Raw genomic sequence first — 25,513 nt, forward strand, 5'->3', positions numbered from 1 at the left:
CAGCCTGATCCCTGCACTCTAGAATTCTCTGTTGACTTCTCCTCTGATGCTTTTGATTATTTATAATCAGTTCAAAAACCATTTATTCCAATAGGGACTGCAAAATTGTGGTTCTGTAATATTTTTCCTTCAATATTTGTTAGTTAGAATTTTTTCTGTAATGAAGAGCTTCCCTTTATTGACTAGGCTTACTTACTTGATTACCCTGAAATAGAATAAGGACAGGAAAGATAGGGCAAATGCTTAATTTTTTTCTCTTAGCTGAAAGACTTTTATTCCATTTTTTATTTCCTGCTCTATTTACTTTTATCATTTTTCATTAACATTCTCATTTAAATTGAACAAATACATATTGAATACTCAATATATGTCAGGCACTAAGCAAAGTCGGAGACCCAAAGATTTAGTTGGAAAAGAGATATGTACAAAATTAAATATTGGTCTTCAATTGCTCAATCACTGTGTCTGCCACATCACAAGTCATTCTGGAATTCAATTCTTTCCCTCATAGTCCCTTGTTGAGGTAACCTAATGGGGAAAAACTTGGTTTGCTCTCTGGTTTAGACTGAGAAATCCAGAGAATGAGACAGTGGACAAGGAGAATAGACACTGAAAGGTTATAGGTTTGGAGATATGTATAGTAAGTGATCTCACATTAAGAATACATCAGGGATGCCTGGGGGGCTCACTTGGTTAAGTGTCTGCCTTTGGCTCAGGTCATATCCCAGGGTCCTGGGGTTAAGTCCGTCATCTGACTCCTTGCTCAATGAGGAGCCCGCTTCCCCCTCTGCCGCCATTCCCCCTGCTTGTGCTTGCTCTCTCTGACAAATAAATAAGTAAAATCTTTTTAAAAAATTAAGAATACAGGAATATAAGAATTAAGAATAAAAGAATAAATGAATTATAAGCAGAAGATGGGAAATAAACAGCATGGAAGGGGAATGAGGCAGTTGTCAGTCAAAGAAGAAAAAGGCTACCTGGAAGGGAAAGCAGAAATGGTGAGAGTATCAGAGTCATGGTATTGCTGGAGTTCTTGAGTGAGGATTCCATCTATATGGCTGTGTGCTGCACTCCCCTGACTGCTGTCAACTGTGAAAGCTTCTTGTCCATGGTTCTGTGAAGCCTGACTCTACTGGTCATTGCTCCATCTGTTAAATGGAATTCAGCTTTCCTTGGGTTTCCATATAATATGCAAAGCAGTTTAGTCTTATTTCTCCATTATGCAAATTATGCTTACAGAAATTACCTGTTAATTATTTGTAGTTAAAACTTGAGTCTATGATTCTTATAACCAAAGTAGCATGACTAACCCAGTGTGCTATTTCATGGAACAACTCATGTCTTCCACTGGAAGCACAGTTAGGCTAATGTTAAAGTGTAAAGGAATCTTTCAGTTTGAATTGTTGGAATATGAGCAAACAATTTGCTTCCTACACGTGATCGGTTGTGCAGAGCTGGGGTTTACAGTAGGGAGAATGGATATCAGAAAACCAAAAAATCTGAGATAAAACTATCTGTCTAGAGGTACAAAAGAAAAGATGCTGTTTTGAAAGTTTTTACTCATGTTAATTACAGCCAGTTTGAATTCTTAAAACAGATAAGGTGTTTCTCTGCAAATTCCCAGAACAGTACATTATCTGAAAAGATTAAGGATACTTTTCTAAAAGCACTCTTATAAAAATGCATACTAAGAGTTGAACTAACTCAATCACTTGTGAAGATTGCAGTTTTCTACCTCTCTGTGTACATATCATAAAGGAAGGAAAAGCTTCATCTTGAATTTTCAAGGGTTCTTTCTTGCCAGATAATTTAGGCACAACTAGATACCTAGATGTTCTAAATATTGATCATTATCATGGAGGGAACTATAGTGAATTAACTGGAGCCAGGTGTTGTGCTAAGCACTTACACAGTTTAATGATTGAATTAATCCTAAACTTAATTCTAATGACATCAGTACTATTATCATCCCCAAATTGCAGATGATGAAACTGAAGCCCGCAGAGGCTAAGTAACTATCTAGATCATACACCCAGCAAGTGGCAGAACCAGAACCTCAGCATCTCTCTGAAGATAACAGGATTAATCGTAAATTAAACAAAAGGATTAATTGTAAATTAAAAATCCCATGAGTAAAACAATGAGTGTTAATCCTTTAGTCCAACCCAAACATTTTTGATGTTTTCCTGATTAGTCTGGATCTGGTCACGATAAACCTATAACAGTAATGACTCACAAAAAAATTTAAAGTGCACAAGATATGCCAAATGGTACCAATTGCAGTTTTATATAAGCCAATCAAAAAATACATGCAATTTGTTATTTGTCAGAAGAAAAATATTAATAAACAGTATATACTTACTGGCATCCTCAGGAGAAACCATGAATTTTTTTCCCCCCTCAATTTACTGCTTAAAAGAACTTTGCTTCCTAAATAATTGAGATAGATAAAAATGATCAATTTTTCACTGTGGGTTAGGTGCCAGGAATGTCAGGACGGAGGTCCACATTTAATAACTCTATAGAATCTAACAGCACACATTTCTATGTCTAATCTCATTTTACTTTTATAGCCTCATTTTTCCTTTAGTTTCTCTACTTTCAAGGCAAATCTCACTTTATTATAGTAATTTTGTAAATAACCTTAATATTTTTGAATAAGATGAATGCATAAGTAATAAGTAAAAATAAAGAAAAATGACTGTGTTTTAAGTATTTAGAGGGAAAGGTGACTTGAGTGGTTTAGTGATCTAATATTTCTAAGTGAGACAGACGGAGCCAGGAGAACTTAGAAAAGTTTTGCAATGTCTTTCAGGGTGACTTCCACATTTAAAAATTTGGAAGGTACCACTTAAGACATAGGACCATTATCAGGATTCCAGAAGATAATGCATGGAAAGTAGTTAGCACAGAGCCTGGCATTGCCTAGACCCTCTATAGGTGTGAATTCCCATCTCTTTTCTGATGCCTCAAGCTTCCTGCCCCACATGGTGGATATGAGGACTTGCTTCCTTCCAGGTCTCTAACCTGGAGGTACTTGGTGAGCTTGAGAAACAATGATCTGAATTCAATAAATTCCATTTATTATTTCCCCCATGCACATAGCGCAAGGTTGTAGGCCATTTCTGCCCATCTTCTCCTCTGTGCTGCTGCTGGGTGGCATTTACACGGCCTTATAAAATATTAAGTATAATGGTTAACCTAGATCCATCTCCAATTTTACCTTTCATGTTTAAGTTAAATATCTATTTAAACATTTGAGTTCATTAAAATAATGCCTTAGGTTGTAAATAAAGAGAAAACAAAAAGATAAAAGGGTAATTGGGTTTAAATGGTGTTGGCGATCTACTTGGTTTAGGAGCAGGAGAATTTCAGTACAAAAAGAAAAATTATCACCAAAGGAAATGTTCCATTAGATGAATTAGTACTCTGAATATTTAAGCTAACTTTGATACTCAACTGCAATGTTCTAGTATGTCTTAGTTTCCCTTTAATACAGCTTTAACTTGTAAGGCTAGTGTATAATTTACTAGCAGAGTCTTGCTCAATTAAGTTCATTCTTCTTAGCTGTTCCTTCTCCTCATGATGATGGCAGTTAATTGCACTAATGTGTGTCAAATGTTCTTAAATGGAGAACATATTAACAAAAGGTGATTTTTTTTAAGAATGTGAGAAGAGCACAGATAACTAAATGTCTCCTGGATTCTGACCAATGAAGTTCTTGTTGCCTGCGAGACATGTGGTAACAGAACCATTGCTTACTCATTTGTAACAAAGAATACTTTCTTCAAAGACAGACTTTGCATATCAAAATAATACTTCACATTTAATGGATTCTAATCTTATCTGTTGTGACTAATGAATCAGTATTATCAAATTTGGCAGTAGTTAGATTGTTTTTCTTATTTCACAAAGATTTGCAGATAATGGGGTTATTAAATTATTGTGTCTCATGGGATTCAAGATTTAAAACATTTATGCTTTGTATTAATTGCTACAAATTAAAAACAGGAGACATTCTAACAGTGTTGGAATAGATGGGTTATTTCATTAAACCTCCTTTTATAAATGATAGACTAAGTTAAGCACCAATACAATTACTAACTCCTGATATTAAGTGAGCTGTGATGCAGTTTATAGTCTTGGTATCCTTTTCTTTGCCCTTATCCTTCACAGCTAAGAAATCATGGCTAATTCTGCCTTGAGTGCAACAGAGGACTTTGGAGAGAGGTCATACGAGCTGTGCTTTGAAGGAAGAGGCAGTTAGGGTCAAATGGAAAATCAGGAGGAAAGAGAATAGATGGGGAAAATAATGAGAAGATATGGGACATCAGATATGTTGAGACATTATAAGTAAGCTCGGTAGGTAGAGCATCAAAGTTTTAGAGAGTAGAGATACAAGTTAAAGTCAGGATGAGATCTTCATTGGCCAAGAAAGTAACATTAATGATTTGATACTTTTCTATGCTAATGAATATGTTATAAGCAGTTGATGGTTTTGAAGCTGTAGTGTAAAATACTGTGGCCTAAAAAACTAAAAAAAATTAAAAAAATAAATAAAAATTTTTAAAAATTAAAAATAAATGTGTTGAAATAGTATGTCCTGTGTTTTTAAAAGGTAATTTCCATGGTAATATGGAAGTGTACTGGAGGAGAGAGAAATGGAGGCAAATAGATAATGGAGTGCAAGTCTTGAGGCAAACGAAGGTTAAGGCTTGGATAAGGGAAGCGGTGGGTGGAAGAGGGGAGGGACACAGGTTTCATAGTCTTGATAATGGAAGGATCCACAAAATTGTGGAAAGGAGAAGATGCTGTGCATTGTGGCAGAGGTTGATGACTCCATTTACTCTCTAGTTCAGGGTTAAATAGTGATGTTTTTTATTTAACTAGATTATTTGTAAGAAAGAGCCCAAGAAATATTTTTAAATGCACCAAAAATACCATAGAGAAGTAGCAAAGTAAAAGTATAGATTTCAGAAGACCCTCTGTAACTATTATATAACTAAACGTGCTTTGAGTTCTTTTTTTTCTAGCAGGGGGTGTCCATTATCTCCATCGGTAATGATAAGTGCAACCAAATTTGGAATAAGCATATCATAATACACTATCAGCAAAACTTCTATGACAGATCACAAAAATATCTCAAGCTCCAAAGATGTCTCCTGCATAGTAGTAGAGCTTAGCAAGTAGTAGACTGAGAGGTTTTTTTTTTTTAATTTTTTATTTTTTATAAACATATATTTTTATCCCCAGGGGTACAGGTCTGTGAATCACCAGGTTTACACACCTAAGTGACTCAGTCAGTTAAGTGTCCACCTTCAGCTTAAATCATGATCCCAGGGTCCTGGGATGGAGCCCCCCATTGGGCTCTCTGCTCAGTGGGGAGCCTGCTTCTATTTCTGCCTACTGCTCCTCCTGCTTGTGTCCTCTCTCTCTCACACACAAATAAATAAGTAAATAAATCTTTTAAAAAAATAAATAATTAAAAAATGACCATTCCATTAACCATTTTTTTCTAATACTCATCTTTTTTCCTATAGATTTATGACAGTTCCTTTTATATTAATATTATTCCTTTGGTTTTTATATATAGTGTGTGTTTTTCTATGTGTTGTTTTTATTTTAAATGGTGGCTTGGTTTGGTGTAGGTTTGCCATGTTGAGGATTTAATACTAGTGATGAGACCTTTTAACCCACAGTTTCTCAATGATGAAAATCACACTTGACATTGATTGATTATGTAATTGAGAAAATCCTGAGATAAACGGCTAATTTTTAGGTTCCTTGTTTTGAAATTATCTCACTAAGGCTACCATATTAAAGGAAAAAAAGTATTTTAGAAGTCACTTTTAGAGTCTTTTCTTATGGTAATTACAACTATTAATTGGGGTGCACAGTTTACCTCTTCCATCAATTGTTATTTTCTTTTAAAGATTTAATTTATTTGCCAGAGAGAGAGAGAGCACAGGCAGGGGCAGCTACAGACAGAGGGAGAAGCTGGCTCACTGACAAGCAAGAGCCCAATGCAGAACATGATCCCCAGGTCCTGGGATCATGACCACAGTCAAAGGTAAACACTAGATGCTTAACTGACTGAGCCACCCAAGCGTCCCAGTCAATATAAATTTATTTGTTTATCTCCTTGAATTTCTTATGATTTACACATGCATTTACCAGAAAACTGTGTTGGGTATGTGATGACACTCTTCCCTAGAAGCCTTAACTGATTTAGCTAGAGACAAAGACTGAGAGCCTAAGAAGCTCGACAGAAAGTAGCAGCTGAAAAACTGAGAAAGCTGAACACAGCAACAGGAGCATAAGTGAAATTCAGGCCCTGTGAAGTAGTGGGTCCACGTGAACATCCCAAGCGTACAACCTGGGTTACGAAGGGATACCTGCTAGGAGTATGAGTAAAATACAGACCTACTTTGAATAAACTCGGTCCCTAAATGGATAAAGGTCATCTGTCTCAAACCCTAAAACACTTTGCCAGAATAAAAATAAATTCTTTCTGAAGAATACTAACGCCCTACAGATACCTAAATTGAATATACATTTTCCACAAAAAGTCTTTCATTCAATAAAAAACAGTAGACATTATAAGAGATTAGTACAACAGAATTTAGATACTCAGATGTTATCATTGTAATTAATATATATTTAAGAAATTAACAACAAGGAAATATTTAGTTATGCACTTGAAAGTAAATTCTAGAACTGAGAACTACAACAAATGAAAATAATACTGGATTTACCAGCACGTTAGACACAAATGAAGAGAAAATTAATGTGAAGATAGTACAGAAAAAATAACCAAAACTATGTTCAAGAAAAGAAAAAATGTAAAATAAATATTATTTATCAAAGTTAACTACATGGTGGCGTGTAAAGGAAATCTCAACAAATTTCAAAAGATCAAAATCCTTCAAAATATGTTCTTTGACTATAAGCTAAGGAGAAAACAGCAACAAAAAGAGCCGAAGTTAAGAAATCAATCTAAGATTAGACAAATAACATACGATTTCACTTATGTATGGGATCTAAAAAACAAAGTGAATGAATAAGCAAACAAAAAGCAGAAACCTATAAATAAAGAGAACAACAAACTGATGGTTCCCAGAAGGAAGGGGTTTGGGCATGGACAAAATGGGTGAGGGAGATTGGGAGATACAGGCTTCAAGTTATGGAATAAGTAATCATGGGAATGAAAGATACAGCATAGGGAATATAATCAATGTTATGTAATAGCCTTGTCTTGTGAAAGATGGTGTAGTGAGCAAAGCACAGTATAATAGAGATACTGAATCACTATGTGGTACACCTGAAATTAATGTAACATTATGTGTCAATTATACTTCAGTTAAAAAAAAATTAGGACAGTAAAATTGGAGACTTCTCAAAGTAGAAAAATACCAAAATTAAAATTTTAAAATAGTCTGACTGGATTAATATGTATATCCAACAAAATATTTTTTAAGATACAGCTAAATGTAGTTCCTATAAGAAATTTATGCCTTACATACACATAACAATAGAAGAAAGTTCCCAAATTAATTACCTAAAAAACTTTCTTAAGAATTCAGAAAAGAAACATCATATTAAACTCAAAGAAAATGAGGAGATAATGAAGAGCAGAAACTGATGAAATAAAAAACAAACACATAGTCTTGTAATTACCAACATTAAGATATCAAATATATTTATCATCCCAAAAGTTTCTCCACATTCTTTTATAGTCAACCCTTCTTCACCAAGCCACTGGCAACCACTGATACATTTTCTCTTTCTATCTTTCTGATACTGTATTGGAATCATGGTATATAAGCTTTTTTTTTTTTTTAAGATTTTATTTATTTATTTGACAGAGAGAAATCACAAGTAGATGGAGAGGCAGGCAGAGAGAGAGAGAGAGGGAAGCAGGCTCCCTGCCGAGCAGAGAGCCTGATGCGGGACTCGATCCCACAACCCTGAGATCATGACCTCAGCCGAAGGCAGTGGCTTAACCCACTGAGCCATCCAGGTGCCCCGTATATAAGCTTTTGAACCCAGCTTCTCTCATTCAGCATAATTCATTTGGTACTCATCTGCATTATTACATGTATTGGTATTTTATTCCTTTTTATGATTTAGTAAATTCCATCCTGTGAATCTATCACTGCTGATTTATCCATTCATCAGTTGAAGGACACTGATGTTTGCAGTTTTTGGTGATTAAGAATTAAGCAACATGTACAGTGTTTGCTATAAATATAGTTTCATTTCTCTCCTACCTGGAGAGGGACTGCTGGTTAAATGTATATTTAGCTTTATAAGAAATTGCCAAATTGCTTCCCAATCTGAATCTAACATTCTTTTTTTTGTCAGCTAAAATAGATCAGCGTTCTAGCTCCTCTGCAACCTTGCTAGCCATGGTATTGGCAGATTTTGTTTTACTTTGTTTCATTTTGTTTTTAAGCTGTTCTAGCAGACATATAACGGTACCACCTTATAGTTTTATTTTGAAAGTACCTAATGGAACTGTTGAACATATTTTCATGAGCTTAATTTTCATTAATTATCTTCCTTGCTGAAGTGTCATTCAAATCCTTTGCCCATTTTTTTGATTGGGTAACTTTTTTATTATTGAGATTGGAGAGTAATCTATGTATTTTGGATAAAATTCCTTTATCAATTACATGTTTTACAAACTGTTTTCTCCTATACTGTTGCTGTGTTTTCATTTTCTCAGTAGTACTTTTTGAAGAACAACTTTAATTTTCATAGTATAATTCATCAATATTTTATTTTATGATTTGAACTTTTTGCATCACATCTAAGTAACCATTGCCTAGTGCAAAGTCAGAAAGATTTTCTATGTTTTGTTTTAGAAGTTTTATAGTTTAAGGTTTTATATTTAGGTATGTGATCCATTTTGAGTTAATTTTTTATATGTTATAAAGTATGGGTAAAGGTCTTTCTTTTTTTGCATATGGATATCCAGTTACTCTAGGACCACTTACTGAAGACTCATTTCCCCACTGAATCACTAGAACATTTATTGGAAAATAATTAACCTTGTATTTGAAAATGCAGTGTCTTAATTACTGTATTTCATAGTAAACTATGAAGACAGGTGTAACTGCTTCAGCTTTTTTTAACATTACTTTTTGTTCTTTCTGGTCTTTTGCCTTAGCCTGTAAATTTTAGAATCACTTTGTCAGTTTCCACAAAAATATCCTGCTGGAATTCTCATTGAGATTGATTGAATCTATAAATCAATTTGGGAAAATTTGACATCCTAACAATATTGGATATATCTATCCACAAGTACAATATATTTCTCCATTTAGGTTTTATTTGGTGTCTCTCCTCAACACTCTGTAGTCTTCTTCATTTAAATTTTGTACATATTTTCATAGATTTATACCTAAGTATTTCATAACTTTTGGTGACATTATGATTGATACTGTTATTTAAATTTCAATCTCCAATGGTTGAATGCTAATGTATAAAAATAAAATGATTTGGATATTGACTTTATATTCCATGAGGCTGCTGGACCATTAGTGACTTTTTCTCTAGTGGTTGTTTTTTTGTTTGTTTGTTTTGTTTTTAATTCTCTGCATAGATAATCATGTCTGAAAATAGAATTTTATTTCTTCCTTTGCTATCGATATGCCCCTTTTCTTTCTTTTTTTTTTAAGCTTTTATTTATTTGAGAGAGAGAGCAGGCATGCACAAGCAGCAGGGAGGGGCAGAGGGAATGGGAGAAACAGACTCCCTGCTAAGCAGGGAACCAGACATGGGGCTCAATCCTAGGACCCTGAGATCATGACCTGAGCTGAAGGTGGATGCTCAATCAACTGAGCCACCCAGGGACTCTATATATCCCTTTTCTTATTTCTTTTCCTTGTTTTTTTTTTTAAACTTTAGGAATGCCAGTATAATGTTTAATATGAGTAGAGATGTAAATATCACTGCTTTGATTTCAGTATTAGTATGAAACCATTAAGTATAATGTTTGTTGTAGGTTTTTGTACATTCTTTTTATAATGTTGTATTCCCTCTAATTCCTAGTTTTCAGAATTTTATTTGTTCGTTGAATAAATATTAAGCTTTGTCAGATAAGTTTTTCTACTTAGTCAATTAATACAATAAATTATATTGATTCATTTTTTAATGTTGAACAACATTGCATTTTGGGGATAAACCTCTCTTGATCATGATGTATTATCCTTTTTATTTATGGCAGGATCAAATATGCCATGTTTTACTGAAGAATTTTGCAACTGTTCTTATGAGAGATGGTGTTTTATGGTTTTCTTTTTGTACATTTTTTTAATATCAGAGCATTATAAAGTGAATTAATATGTTCTTCATTCTTGATTCAAAAAGATAAAATAATTTCCTCCTTTTATGAGCTTAAAGTATTCTCATTATGTTATCACTTACAATTTTGTTGCTACATAATTATTACATAAAAAATAATACACTAAAAATTATGTGATGTTAGTGGCTATCCATAAATGAAAACTTTTGAAATAAATTACATGCCTAAGTTTATTTTATATCCATAGGATAAAATTTAATGTTGAAACTAATTTGCGTATATTCAAGTTCTGTAAATTTTTTTGATCATAGCAAGTGTCCTAAGTTTGAATAGTTGATAAATGTATAGATTCTGCACATAATTGTTAAAATATCAATTGACATTATTAGACAAATTGATAGATGGCAGTTGGTAAGGGATATGTGATGAAATGAAACACAGCTTCTTTTGGTGCAAAGTTGGGCTAGAATAGTTTTATGTAGTGTCAGTTTTCTTATTTTTTTAATTTGAGGTCATATTGAGGTCATGTTAACTTAGGTAACACTTTCTTTGCCATTCAGCATTGATAATACTCCTTTTTATTTAAACTCAAAAATATAAATGAATGTGAGAGTTATTTTTATTCCTTACCGTATTTTTTCTTTCTTAGTATATGTTATTTTTTGTATTTATGTATATATTAAATATTTATTAGAACAGAAAATACTTTCAGTCTTAATATATTGGCATGTCATGTTTTCAATATAATGAAAAGAGTCATTCTATTCATTGGGCTTATATTACTGGGAGCCTTATCATAAGATTGAAAGGACGTACAAAGGAATGCATATTCTGCAACACTAGAAATGTTAATCCTGAAGTTTATTTGATCTAAAACACAGACACACTTGGGAATTCTGGAGTCTTGAGGAATGGGTCCCCTGTGGGCCATTTTACTAGAGAAGTAGGGAGTCTTTCTGAAATAATTTATTTTAAGCAAATAAAGAATGGAAGGACTCAAGCGTGCTTTAAGGAACATGACTAACAGATGAATGTAAGGTGTTGTTTTGGCTATTACGTACTCAGAGTCTTTTGCTCTCGGTTCAAAATTGAGATACAATGAAAAGGGCTCTTTAGAACAAACACACACGTAGCCTAAGACATCCCTCAGGAGCTCCAGGCACCATTACCTTGGACTAACGTTACGGAGTCTATTTTTCCAGCACCAAATAACTGTGTTTATTTCTACACTCTGGTATGTAGTTTTGCCCCTGCCTATGAAAGTTTTTAACGAAAAATCTCATAAATAAAAGTATTTATGAACCAGACATCAGTTACTGTGGCATATATGTCAAGTGAGGTGTTTCATTTTTTAGACAGATTTCTCTTTCTGATGTACTCATATATGTGTTTGGTTTTAGGTTTCCTCAAGAACTGAACATGGGAAAAATAAGTGCTGAAATTATGTGGACCCTTTTCGCTCAAGATATGAAATACGCACTAGAAGGTAATTACAAATATTTATACTTCTTATAATACATGTTTTAGGTAAATTGTGATTTTGTGTTCTTGATTTTAAATGTAAAGAATTGAAGCATTAAAATGTTGTGATTAGTTCTAAAACTTATTTCCACATTGTAGGAAAATAAAGGTCTCCAAGTCTTTCAAAGCCCTCAAAAACATATATTTTTTAATCAAGTCATCGAAGCCTCAGGATCATACTAAGTATCTCACTCATAGGCTCATGCTCAGATACAGGGTTACCTTACAGAGGTTCATTTACCAGGGCAGACCATATTGAAGGCATGAGTAGGTACAAATATTTGTCGAGATGGATTTGGAAATTGCGTCCATGGTTATGAAAGTTAAAATCTGACCAAAGTCTTCAAAAAGACAGTGGCAGGGCTCTTTCCCTGATATACTGTTCTCAATAAGTCCAAATCTTACAAGGGAAATAGAGCTCTTTAAAATAGAACTTTAAGGGCACCCGGGTGGCTTAGTAGGTTGAACTTCTGACTTTTGGTTTCGGCTCTGGCCATAGGATCCAGCCCCTGATCCAGTGAGCTTAGTTCTGCACTCAGCATGGGTCAGCTTGGGATTTTTCCCCCTCCCTCTCCCTGCCTCTCTGTTCTTCTCCCTGTCTCTCTCTCTTTCCTTGTCTATATATATATGTGTGTATATATAGATATATATACATACATATGTGTGTATGTATATATGTATATATGTGTGTGTGTATATATACCTATATACACACATATGTATATATAATATATATGATGTATAGATAATATATATCTTTCTGAAATATATATTGTATGTATTATATAATATCTATCTATCTATATATATCTTAAAAAAAACAAACAAAACCGAACTCTTAAGTCAAAAAATTCTATCAATATCCTCACACAATGCTTAGTTAGAAAACCAGAAACCAGTCCAGGTTTCCTGTCCTCTAGTAACTTATAGTCTAGAAGAAAATTTTCTTTGTATTTGTTCAATGGTATATTTTGAGTCCCTAGAAGCTAAGTGCCCACAAATATACTCAGTGTGGGGGTTAGAGCAGTGGACACGACCACCATGGTCCCTGCCCTCAACAAAATTATGGAGGGTAGTCACAAGTAATATGAGGTGATTAAGGTTAATAATGATAGAATGTCTGGAGGTAAAGCATCTAAATCAGATTTGGGACAAGGGAACAAGGCAGCCTTTCTAGAAGAACTTCCTCTGTGCAAGTGTTATATGACAAAGACCTGAAGAATAAGTAGGAGTTAGTTCTGGGAAGAGATGAGCAGGAATCCTCTGTCTTGTCCTGGTAGAGGACACAGCATTGGCAATGAGAGTGAGCACAAGGCACATTTGAGGAAAGCACACTCAGCAGGTCCTATGAGCAAGAGGTAGCAAGAAGAAAGGCTGGAGACATTGACAGGGACTGGCATATAGGAGCTGGTGGACCATGGAGACGAGTTTGACACAAGATGGTGAAGGGATTTCAGAGGATCATGTCGTGTTTAGATTTGCAACTTCAAAAAAGCATTTTGACTGTAACATGAAAAATAGATTAATAGGGTAAGAGTGGTTCAGAGTTCATTCTCATTGTATCACTGTTTTTGTTTTTGTTTTCATTAGTTTTGTTTTTTGGCATTGCTAAAACGTAAACATGATGCTGGGGGACACGGTGGAAACATACAGACATTTTCATTCCTTGAAAGAGGCACACACAGTAGATTTTAATATCTGATTTTCTGGTAAAGTCTGGGTCTCCCACCCACAAATACAGAGAGTTTTCCATCTTTAATATTCAACCAGACTCTTTGGAGGCAGAAATTCCTTATTTTGCAGTTAGATATTTGTTCTCCATTGTATCAGCCGGGCGCGTTCTCTCTGCCTCTGCCTCTGCCTCCCGCCAACCACATCCTTCCATGCCACTCTGCTGCAAATCTAGGATCTCCTTAGGTCAAATGGGAAGCACCAATACATTCGGCTGGTAAGTTTCTCCAGTTAGCATGTGCTCCCTTAGTCCCATCCCTCATATTTCCCCATCCTCCTCAAATGTCTTTCAGGCATCTCAGCTTTCTAACATCAACAAAGAATTCCTTATCTCCCCTGTCAAAACCTGCTTCTTCCTCCTGCACATCCTGCAATACTGGCAGGACCACTCATCCAGTTACTCAAGTCAAACACATAGGGGTTTCGTGGATTCCTTTCTTTTTCTTAGCACATTCTAAGTTCAAGTTTTTCTTGACTTCTCTTCCCACCAGTCTTCGTAAGCAGTGATGTGGGCCTCATTTTAATGTCATCCTCTCAGGATCCAAAGTCACTGCCAGGGATAACCTTATTTTAATCAGCTATCTAGCAACTAATCAGTATCTTTGATTTGTGTATTTATGTGTATGCATTTGATTGCTTCTTAACCAGCTGTAGTAATGTAAGGGTCTTGTCTGGAGTGATGCCTACAAAATAGAAGCTACGCAGTAACTGCTTGCTGAATAAACAAAGACTTCACTGGATAATCCCAATTTAGTGGAGGAGTGAGCAGAGGAAGAGACTTCCACTGGTGATCTTCTTGGGACATTCCAAGAGGTCAACACCTTTGTGCATAATCATTCTCACCTGTAACGTGAAAGGTTTACACTGGATCAGAGGGTTGGGCCATGGGCAAGGGGGCTTCTGCCCACATTTTGGAAGAATGTGATTAATTAAAACAATCCCATGGTGGCACTGTTTGCCAGTACACATTTTCTTTAGGCCAGGCCTCTCTTTTCTTATGTAATAACATTTGTGTAACTGTTGGTGTTTTACATTACATTTACTTTTAAAATAAGTAGTTATTTTAGAGGATTAAGCATGCTATTTCTGTTAAGGAATTTAATCTCAAAAATTTAATATTCGTTGGAAACTGCAATGAAGATAGAAATGCTACAAGCAAAGTGTATGTAACTTTGCTTAGATGGGTACTGCTTATAGATTAATAACTGTTATTAATAACAGAGTTATTAATCTATAAGCAGTACCCAAAATGCTGAGACTGCAGCATCAAAAATCAGGTCTAAGATCAAGAGTAAATAATTTTGTAGTTATCTTAGCTTTTTTGAGGTAAAAATCTCCTTTTTAAAAAGAATTTTTATCTGACTTTTTAAAATAGTTTTAGTGAGAGCTAATTCACATACCATACAGTTCAATCAACTTAAAGTGTACAATTCGGTACTTATTCTGTTTGCACATTCACACACATTTTCAAGAAGTCATGGTAACTATATTAAGGGAGCAATTTGGATTACAGTTTATGATTTATGCATCTTCTTTTCCACCAGAAGAGAAGACTTTTTGGAGCAAAGATTGTTTTTTTCTTCTTTGTATTTATTGAACTGTAATAAAAACGCACCATGTGTTTGTTTACTTGAAATGAATTGCAAATGGGATAATCCTATAAAAACAATCTTAGAGACAAGAACAGGATACCTGCATGGTCAAACTAAACATTTGTGGTATTGCAAGCCAGGAGGCAGCAGGGGATCTGAGTCCAGGAAACCCAACTTCAGAAAGCTTTATCACTCATGGGCTATGGAACCTTGGGCAATCAAACCTTGATTTTTTTTTTTTTTCTTAAAAGCCATAACTGAACTGAGGAACCATTGGATATTATATCAAAAACCATACTATACCTTAGCTAAATGAATTTACATTAAAAAAAAAAAAAAACATAGGGAGTCTCCAGGTTGGTGTGAGGATTGCATGATATTGTTAAATGCACTTTGCAAACTGGAAAGCACTATGCTAATGGGATGGGACTATAATGATGATGATGATTTTTAAATAATAGCACTCACTCTTTTTTTTTTTTTTTAAGATATTACTTATTTGTTTGACAGACAAAAATCACAAGTAGGCAGAGAGGCAGGCAGAGAGAGAGGAAGAAGCAGACTCCCTGCTGAGCAGAGAGCCCAGTGCAGGGCTCAATCCTAGGACCCTGAGATCATGACCTAAGCTGAAGGCAGAGGCTTACACCACTGAGCCACCCAGGCATCCCATGATTACTTTTATATAAAGGGGGAAAGTTCTGTCAAAGTCTCAAAGCAGTCTCCTTCAAGGGCCATTCAAGGTTTAATCCCCTGGAAGAGTGTTCACAAATGCATGTGAATCTGATCACTTTCTCTCTCTTCTTCCTTTTCACTATTTCAGTCTAATAGGTCGCTTCAAGAAGTGTACTACACCTTTTTTTAAAATGTGACATGCATAATAATTACTAGAGAAAATGAGGACTTAGAGTACCTCACAGAGTAGAGGGCATACAATTAAAAACATTCATCTGGCAGGCTCTTGTGCATAACTGATAGTGATTTTTCTGACTCTTCCTACTTGCCTTCTAAAATGTTGTTAAAATTAATTGATTATGGAGTAGTGTTTTGGATTGTTGACCTGGAAAGACTCTGTGTTGTTACATAGTTTGGGCTCCATAGTTCGTCTTGTGACTAAAGCAGCAGACCCCAACTTGTGAGCAACCTGTGCTAGAGTCCGGTCAATAGAGAGAAAGAACCAGCTAGAACTTCCAGACTTGTAGCTGTTGGCAGCTATTTGCTTTACTTCATGAACTCATCAACTGCTGTAAAATAAATAATCTAATTTAAAATCAAAGAACTTTTTCCCAACTTTACTCAGTGTGTATGAGCCAACTTATTTTGTTTTTTAACATCTGACATTGCCCACCTTGCTAGTGTAATAGACAGTAATTCATCTGATCACTATGGTGATAACTTACTGAATAAAGCCAGGATAAATTATTTTGTTGATTAAAAAAAAAAAAGATGTACTTTCTGTGAAAAAGAAAGCATAGGAAGGGAGAAAATTGTGAAACAAACTTGGTTTTGTGGAATTTTTTCTAAATAATTTATTCTAAAAACTCTTGTAGTCTTTACCCTGGCAGGTGCAAATGTAGGTTTAACAATAATTTGGACATAGGTCTGAATTCAGGCTCTGCTACTTTCCATAAACTTCTTAGCTCTTATTCTGTATAGTTTATTAAACTCAGCAAGCATTACTTCCCACATTGTAAACAAGGGACAGAAATACCTAGCCTATAAATTATTATAAGGAGAAATAAGAAAACCAGGAGAGACAAGAATGAGGGAGAGTGGTTTCCTAGCACATAATAAATATTCAATAATTGCTAGCCATTATGACAAATTTGAGGACTATAATTTAGTAAGCAACAAGTTGGAAATGATTTACACCACCACCAAAATATCTAGATGCCTGTAAGTGACTGAAATGTTTAATTGGTAATTCCGGTTGACTGCAGACATTGTGTTGTCATCTTGATATCCACAGAATTTGGTTCCCTGCCAATTGTTAAATCAGAACAGTCCTGTTCAGGGCATTGATTGTGTAACATATGTCTGTGTCTTCAAAGTCTTTATTAAGAACAAACCCTGCCAGGCCCCAAGATAACAGCCAGATGGTAGATGGGGTCCACAAGGATTCAGGTGGTTTCTAATTAATAGTTCTGTAAAAAGAGTATTTGGGATGCTTTTAAACACTGATTCTTAAATGGGGACTTGTGGCTGGTCTTCAGATCATATCCTGAAATTGTATCGACATTTAGGAAGTGTGGGATGGGAGAGAGGTGTTTCAGGCCTTTGTCCCATTTTCAGATGAATCTTTGAATAGAAAAACAAAGTCACTGAAAATAAGTTGGTTAAAATAATATCTTAGGCTAAAATAAAGATAAAATTACAATATGGGACACCCAATTGTCTTTCACCTGGCATTAGTAAAGTCGCCCATATCAGTGCTCCTCAAACTTTAGTTTTCCACTTGTCTCCTAGGAATCTTGTGAAGCACAGGTTTTGAGTGGGTTGACCTTTGAAGGAGGTGGGATTCTCTTGATTTCTAACAAAATCTGAGATGATGCCAGCCAGCTGGTTGGTGTACCACATGCTGAGTATGACAAGGCTTCAGTGCTGTTAATGTAAGTGATAGTTCTGGACTGCCTGCCTTCTTATTGCTGAGCTTTGTTGACTGCTACTGAGTTACCATGTTGGACTTCAATAGAAGAAGATTCTCAGATTCTCAGACTGCTTTTGTAGTTTTTGAGCACATCATCATCCTAGTAAGCACAGCGAATACCATTAATTTTTCTTCACACTGCTCCTGCACTCTCTTAACTTACAAATTCAAATATTTGCCTACTGAACACCTTCTGAGAGTTCTTTACTCTCTACATATTTATTGTGAAGGCCTTCTCTCAAAAAAGTATGATCTTCTAAAAAATGCTCTTTGCCCAAATACATATGTCAGGCCACCCTGACATTTAAGAACATTGACCTTGACATCTTTACTGGTCTTTTGGCTACCTTTAGTATATCAGAACTAACTTGTTGCCCCATAAATGTCATTAGCCTCACTTAAAGTATTCTTATATTTAATATCTTTTTGGTCTACCTTCTACTTGGTCTACCTCAAACTATTATTTCATACTTGTCATCTTTCTGGTCTACTTCTCATCCATTTTCTGCTGATTTTCAAGTGTACCCTCACAAATCACTGGTTGTCAATTTATGTCGGTCCTCAGTTTTTAGTAGACAAGAATGGTTTCTTACTAGTTTCTACAGTGAATAAAATCTCCCTAGAAACAACTGATTTCTTTCTTCTCCTATTTCCCACTTTTAGTCTTTCTTGATGTTACTTGAATGAGGAGATTAAACCTATACCTATGTACATTTCAGAGACACTGGATGGAACAGAGATTGAAAGCACTTTGTAAAGAGGATCTCTCTGGCCTCCTTTTCTTAAGGCAAAAATAATCAACCTATTTTTTTTTCCTCCCATTTTCCAGCATTACTCAGAGGTGCAGGAACTCCCACGAGTAACAGGAATGTGGGCGTTTCTTAACACAGAGAGATGGCAGGTGGCTTTCCTTCATCCCATTGAGTCCTATTGAGAATTATCATTATTACTGTTGTCCAGAAACGGACAACTTTTCAGTTATTCAAAGCAATAGCACAGCACGTATTTGTAACGGTATCAGTTTTTAATGGGTAATGTTTTGTACCTGAAAATAAAAATTCTGTTTTCATATAACTGATAAGTCATTTTCTTATTCTAAAAGCCATTTGTTAAGATTTCAGGACTTTGGCAACACCTACCAAGATACCACAGAGACATTTAAACATGACTTGAGGATACTTCCACTTTCCTGTTGTTATAAAATAGCTTAATAATCATTCCAGGTGCCTAAGCTAGAAATTGAGAAGTCATGGTTGACTTCTTTCTTTCTTCAGCATCTAATTAGCAAATATATATTATAAGCTCTATATCTAAATTCTCCTCCATGATTTTCTTTTCTACGCTTCTTGCCATTGTCCTTGTTCAGACACATTTCCTGCTTCCACGTTCATGGGTCAGGTTCTTCCTTTGTAGCTGCCTGCCTGACCACTGGATAAAGTTGAAACTCCTTAGCAGAGCCTGGACCAGTACCTGACTCTCTGTACCTGACTGTAGCCCTAGTGGTTTTTTTTTTTTTTAATTTTTTATTTTTTATAAACATATATTTTTATCCCCAAGGGTACAGGTCTGTGAATCACCAGGTTTACACACTTCACAGCACTCACCAAAGCATATACCCTCCCCAATGTCCATAATTCCACCCCCTTCTCCCAAGCCCCCTCCCCCCAGCAACCCTAGTGTTTAATGCCTCCCCCATACGTAGACTATATGTCCTAGCTGCATCCAGATATTTGACATTTTCTGAAAACTTCTTTTAAGTTTCCCTCACCCTGCCCAAGCTTTTTCCTACTTGGCATCTCAAAGACTCACGTATTCTTCAAAGTTAATTCAGAAGTTACTTCTTACATAGTCTTCCCTGAGATTCTCAGAGAGAATTCTCCTATAATACTTCCTACTATAACGTTTGTTCTTGTGTTGTGCTTCACAAACACATGACTTGCTATACTCTGAGCTCCTACTCTTCTTTGTTCAAATCTCCCTACTCTCTCCTTTCTCTGACACTTAATAGAAATGCTCTGAACCAATGAATGCACACATGAATAGACACCTATGTTTAAAAACAGGCAAAAACATAGCTTGTTTTATTCCTAAATGCTCATTTCCAGCCACAACTCAGTACAATCACTCAGGCCTGATGTAATCTACACATACTCATTCAAAGGAGAACATTTCCCAACAATTATTTTCACCATGTGTTATGGTTGTAGTAATTCTAGGAGGTGTTTAATAATCACAGATGTGTGGGAATGCAAGCTGATGCAACCACTCTGGAAAACAGCATGGAGATTCCTCAAAAAATTGAAAATAGAGCTACCCTATGACCCAGCAATTGCACCACTGGGTATTTATCCCAAAGACAGAAACATAGTGATCCGCAGAGGCACATGCACCCGAATGTTTATACCAACAATGTCCACAATAGCCAAACTATGGAAAGAACCAGATGTCCAGCAACAGATGAATGGATAAAGAAGATGTAGTGTATATCTATACAATGGAATACTATTCAGCCACCAAAAGAAATGAAATATTGCCATTTGCGATGATGTGGATGGAACCTAGAGAATATTATGCTTAGCAAAATAAGTCAATCAGAGAAACACAACTATCATATGATCTCCCTGATATGAGGAAGTGGAAGTAGGAAAAGAATAAATGAAACAAGATGGGATCAGGAGGGAGACAAACCATAAGAGACTCTTAATCTCGCAGAACAAACAGAGGTTTGCTGGGGGTGGGAGGTCAGGCGAGGGTGGTGGGGTTATGGACGTTGTGGGGGGTGTGTGTGCTGTAGTGAGTGTTGTGAAGTGTGTAAGCCTGGCGATTCATAGACCTGTACCCCTGGGACTAAAAATACATTATATGTTTATAAAAAAAAATTTAAATAAGATGGGAAAAAAATATTCATAGATGTGAAAAAAAAATCCTAAATACTTTTCATTTACCCACGAAATGTACATGCGTGTGTGTGTGTGGTAAGAGAAGATGGTGTGTTTACAGTGATGTTCAAGCTGTATTTCCTTGGTAAATTATAAACTATTCTTTCCAGTCATACCCTGATTATCAGCCCCACCTTCATTTTTGTGACATCTTGCTAATTTGTATTAACCTATCTTCACATGGAATTTCGTATCTAGATTAATGGACAATAAATGAAAACAAAATTACAACAAATGATCCCTAATTCTTGATGCTCATTACTACAAAAAGACAGCTCTATTCATCTAAATTTTCAGTGACTGTTCACAAGAATCACCCAAAAACTGAAATAGGATTTCTGGACTAATTTATCAGTTTAGATGGGATAAGTTTATTTGAGAGATCATATATTATATTTGCCCCTCAGTCCCTCCAAATAATGATAACAAAATATATTATGTGCTGCATTTGTCCCCACCACCCTAAAATAAAGGCAAGAGCAAAGTATATTTATTGATATTTAAGTTTTCTGGATTCACTGGGCCAGTGGTTCTCAAAATATGGGGTGTAGCAGTCTGTTTTTTAAATAAGACCTCTAGGTGATTCTGATGCATGCTACAGTTTGAGACTATCATATTTTTTTTTAAATTTATAAGAGATAGAAGAATAGAAGAAAAATCACAATTAAAAGGAGAAAAGAACTAAAAAATAAGTCTCAAGGAAATGAAAGGAGAAAGGCTGAGTTAAGTCCATTAGCATGAAACTCATCTGGAGAAAAATGACAAGGAAGATATTAATAACTCAGCCAAGAAGGCTTACACTCTTATGTCAAAAAAAGTCTGTAGAGTATTCAGTAATGTAAAGGAAAATGAACCTCTGTTAAAAATGAATGAAAAACCTGCTTATTTTGTTAAGTCTTCTATTCAAAAGAAAAATAGAAATACATATTGGATTCATGTTAAGCCATTTTTCATTTTTTTTCCTTGGAGTCATATTCCAATGGAAGCAAATAAATTTCCTCTAGTATTTACATCTTTTTGTTAAACTTTATTTATCATTTTTTGTAGAACAAAATGCAATCTATTTTGAAACAGTTGGTGCTTTTTTGTACCATAATGCTACAAAGCGAAATGTCATAGAAGGTGGATGACTAGCTTTACCATTTGCATATGTTTTATTGATCTTATGGTGGGACTTTAACTGGTGATTTTGGTAAAAATTTGCCTGTATTTTATTTAACTGTTCAGTGTGTTTCAATATATGTTTTACAGAGTAAACCTTTTCATGGTTTTTAAGTAGAATGCATGGTCTTACTAATGACATTCTCAATTATATGACATTATGAACTCTGGGGTAAAGGACTATATGGACCGTATTTAATCTTTTACATAAGCCTGGCAGTTATAGGTGCTTAATAAATAATCATTGAATGAAAATCCAGGGTGGATGAATACTGTGTATATATATGCATGCGGTGTAGGTTAACTACATAGTTCAGAAAGATTTTTGTCCTGATTAGAACCAGGGATTGTACTTGCTAAAACTTTCTGTATGATTTCAGGAACATTCTATTGAAATATATTCCTCATCAGTTTAATTGTCCTTATTGATGTTTGGAAAATAGCATAGTAGAGCTTCAGTCCATAAGGATGGCTTTCATTAGATAAGCCTTTGAGATTCAAGTGTCAACTAAATAACACAGACAGTGATCTAATACATAATGATCTGTTTTACATTAGCAAGCACAGCTCACAAAACATATGGTAAAACTGAGAGGGAGCCAGATTTTAGCCATCAAATAGATTTTCACAGGCCAGTTAATAAAAACCAACTGTCAAGCTCTATAATCTGAAGTCTAAAAACATTCCATTAGATCCCCCCATGGCATTTAATGAGGAACTAGAGATCACTGAGAGTAAGTGCTGAAAACCAGGGAGAGACCAAGGTAGAGGAACGTTTTTCATCCCCACCTCCCTCTGCTTGCTCTTCTCCCTCTGCTCTTTCCTTCCTCCTCCTACCGGCCCCTGCCCCTTCTTTATCATCTTCTTGAAGATATTGATACATTCGGGGTACACTTAGGACTTTCCAGCAGATTGACTTGACTAAGGTGTTTGGGACATCTTCGATGACCCTTCCAAAAGATCTGAAATCAAAATAAGAAAGGAAATATATTAAAATTAAAAATTGGGAGGGATGGGGATAGGAAATAAATCCTGCTTACAAGGTGAGCTGGGAATGGCCATCAAATGAGAACTAGAAATGAAGCTTGTGAACACTTTGCTTTTTACTTTCTAAACATAGTATTTCTCAGACATTTAGGGGAACTCGCTCATCAGTGTTAGTTCACATGACCTCAACTGGGAGGCAAGGAGCCTCTTTCACACTTACAGTAAACGAATTTCACAGTTTCCTCCTCTCTGGTAGCACCCCTCTCCCCCCACACCAACAATTAAGTTAAAACTACATGTTTTGTATTTCCAGAAAAGATTGAGAGTATAAATTGTGTCTGTAATTAATCTAGAACATGCTGACTTAAACACTTAGCTTCAAAATAACAAGGAAAGAAAAATAGGCATTCAGGAGTGGTTGGAATACCATTATTCATTTTAACCTTTAACTGTCTACTAACTCACCCTGTAATCTATTTCAGTAGAAGATAATTAAAATATGTTCACCTGAGTAATATACTGCGTTCCTTTGATAGAAATGAGTGTATTAGAGTAAAACCTAATTAAATGGTCTTCCGTCCCCAATCTCCAACTCACAACGTAATCACACAGCAAAAACAGGGCTAAACTGACTTAGACTGTGGATGTGGCCTCACTAGCCACACAAGGAGATCCGTTTGTCAGACACACCCCGTGTGTGTCCTAAAATTAAGTTCAGTGATTTTTTTTTTTAGGTTGAAAAAGTTTAATTTTAATATTCATAATTTAGAATCTATACTTTATTTTCTATATATTATTTTTAATTTTTAATTTTTTATAAACATATATTTTTATCCCCAGGGGTACAGGTCTGTAAATCGCCAGGTTCACACACTTCACAGCACCAGTGATTTTTAATTCTATCTTTTAACTTTAGCAAAATCCCAGAGAAATAGAAATGAGTCCCCCCAAAGCCCAGGGACTGGTTTTTTTTTAGAACAAAGAGATGGCGCATCACCAGTTCAGGTATTTTAAATTCTTACATAGCCATATGTAAGTAGCAATAAAACTCTTTCTGTCTACCCAGACTTGGGCTCTTGTAAGAAAATTCTTGTAGTATTTCACGTAATCTGGTAATTTATTTGATGTTTAAATAAAGAACACTCATGTACACCAGCAATCCAAGGAGTCAGATAAGCAACCAGGCCGTCTGAGCTCCTAAAAAACACCGAGCTTTGTCACATTTTTCTTTTACCACTGTATTTTAATTTAAATATTTTGTTGACTCAATTCAGTGTCTCTGTTTTCATGAGCACAGCTGGCCTCTAACTCTTGAGATTGGTACAGGTCAAGAGTCTTGTGATTTTTTTTTTTTTTTTCCCTGTCTGAATGTGAGTCCTCAGGAAAATATAAGGCAAGAGACTGGGTTCTCCTTCTCTCCTTCATATGACGTGCCCACTTCACTAGCTAATAATTTCTTTATATCCTAAGTGGGAGTAAAGAATAAAATGTTCTCATCACCTGCAGTAGCACCAAAATAACAAAAGAGAAACTCAGGCAATTGTCCAAAAAATATAAAGTTTGGGATTAGTACATCAGTTATCTATTGCTGTGTAACAAATTGTCCAAAACCCTTGTGTATTAAACAAAAAATGAATACAGAGTATCTCTCGTGGTTTCTGTGGGAGAGGAGGCTCTAGGTTGGGTTTCCTGTGAGGTTACAGTTAGGATGCTGACTGGGGCAGAGTGGCTGAAGGCTTGCTGGACTGAAGAATGTTTAGCCAGGGGTTCACTCACATGACTACCAAGTCCTTGTAGGCTCTTAGTGGAAGGCCTCAGTTATTCTCAGTGTGGAGCTCTTCACAAACTGCTTGACTGCCCTCACTGGCAGCAGCTCACTTCTTCCAGAGTGAGTGCCGTAAGTGAAGAGGTAGAAACTACAGTGTCTTTTCTGACTGAGCCTGGGAAGTTAGGCTCCCGTCCCTCGCACCACAACTTCTTGGTCACACAGTTCAGCTTAGTGTGGGAGGAAGTGGACAAGGGCATAAACTCCAAGAAGCAAGGATGACTGGTATCCTCTTGAAGCCTGGCAGGCACATTCAGTGTGTACTTCTCTGATCACTTCTTTATATTAGTATGGTCTTCTATTAGGACACTTTTTTTTTTTAAATTTTTTATTTTTTTATAAACATGTATTTTTATCCCCGGGGGTACAGGTCTGTGAATCGCTAGGTTTACACACTTCACAGCACTCACCAAAGCACATACCCTCCCCAGTGTCCATAACCCCACCCCCTTCTCCCAACCCCCCTCCCCCCAGCAACCCTCAGTTTGTTTTGTGAGATTAAGAGTCACTTATGGTTTGTCTCCCTCCCAATCCCATCTTGTTTCATTGATTCTTCTAGGACACTTTTTTATTATAACTATTTTTGTTTAATGAATTTTGGCAAGTTTTTGCACATTATAGAAAACAAATTTTTAATTAACATGTAATGTATTATTTGTTTCAGGGATATAGGTCTGCGATTCATCAGTCTTACACAATTCTCAGCACTTACCATAGCACATACCCTCCCCAATGTCCATAACCCAACCATCCCTCCCACCCCACTCCCTTCCAGCAACCCTCAGTTTGTTTCCTGAGACAAAC

General features: G+C 35.6%; 1 protein-coding gene across 1 annotated transcript in view; it reads left to right on the forward strand.

Annotated features, from left to right (window-relative positions):
• The window catches only part of UNC13C (unc-13 homolog C), a 568,731-nt gene that overhangs the window by 366,066 nt on the left and 177,152 nt on the right, over nt 1-25,513 (forward strand). Inside the window, exon 20 of the mRNA XM_045073496.1 lies at nt 11,710-11,795. Within this exon, the coding sequence (XP_044929431.1) occupies nt 11,710-11,795 (86 nt within the window). The remainder of the gene's footprint in view (nt 1-11,709; nt 11,796-25,513) is intronic.

The sequence above is a fragment of the Mustela putorius genome, unplaced genomic scaffold, assembly GCF_011764305.1.
Source record: "Mustela putorius furo isolate JIRA1106 unplaced genomic scaffold, ASM1176430v1.1 tig00537243_pilon_pilon_pilon, whole genome shotgun sequence".
Taxonomy (NCBI): Eukaryota; Metazoa; Chordata; class Mammalia; order Carnivora; family Mustelidae; genus Mustela; species Mustela putorius.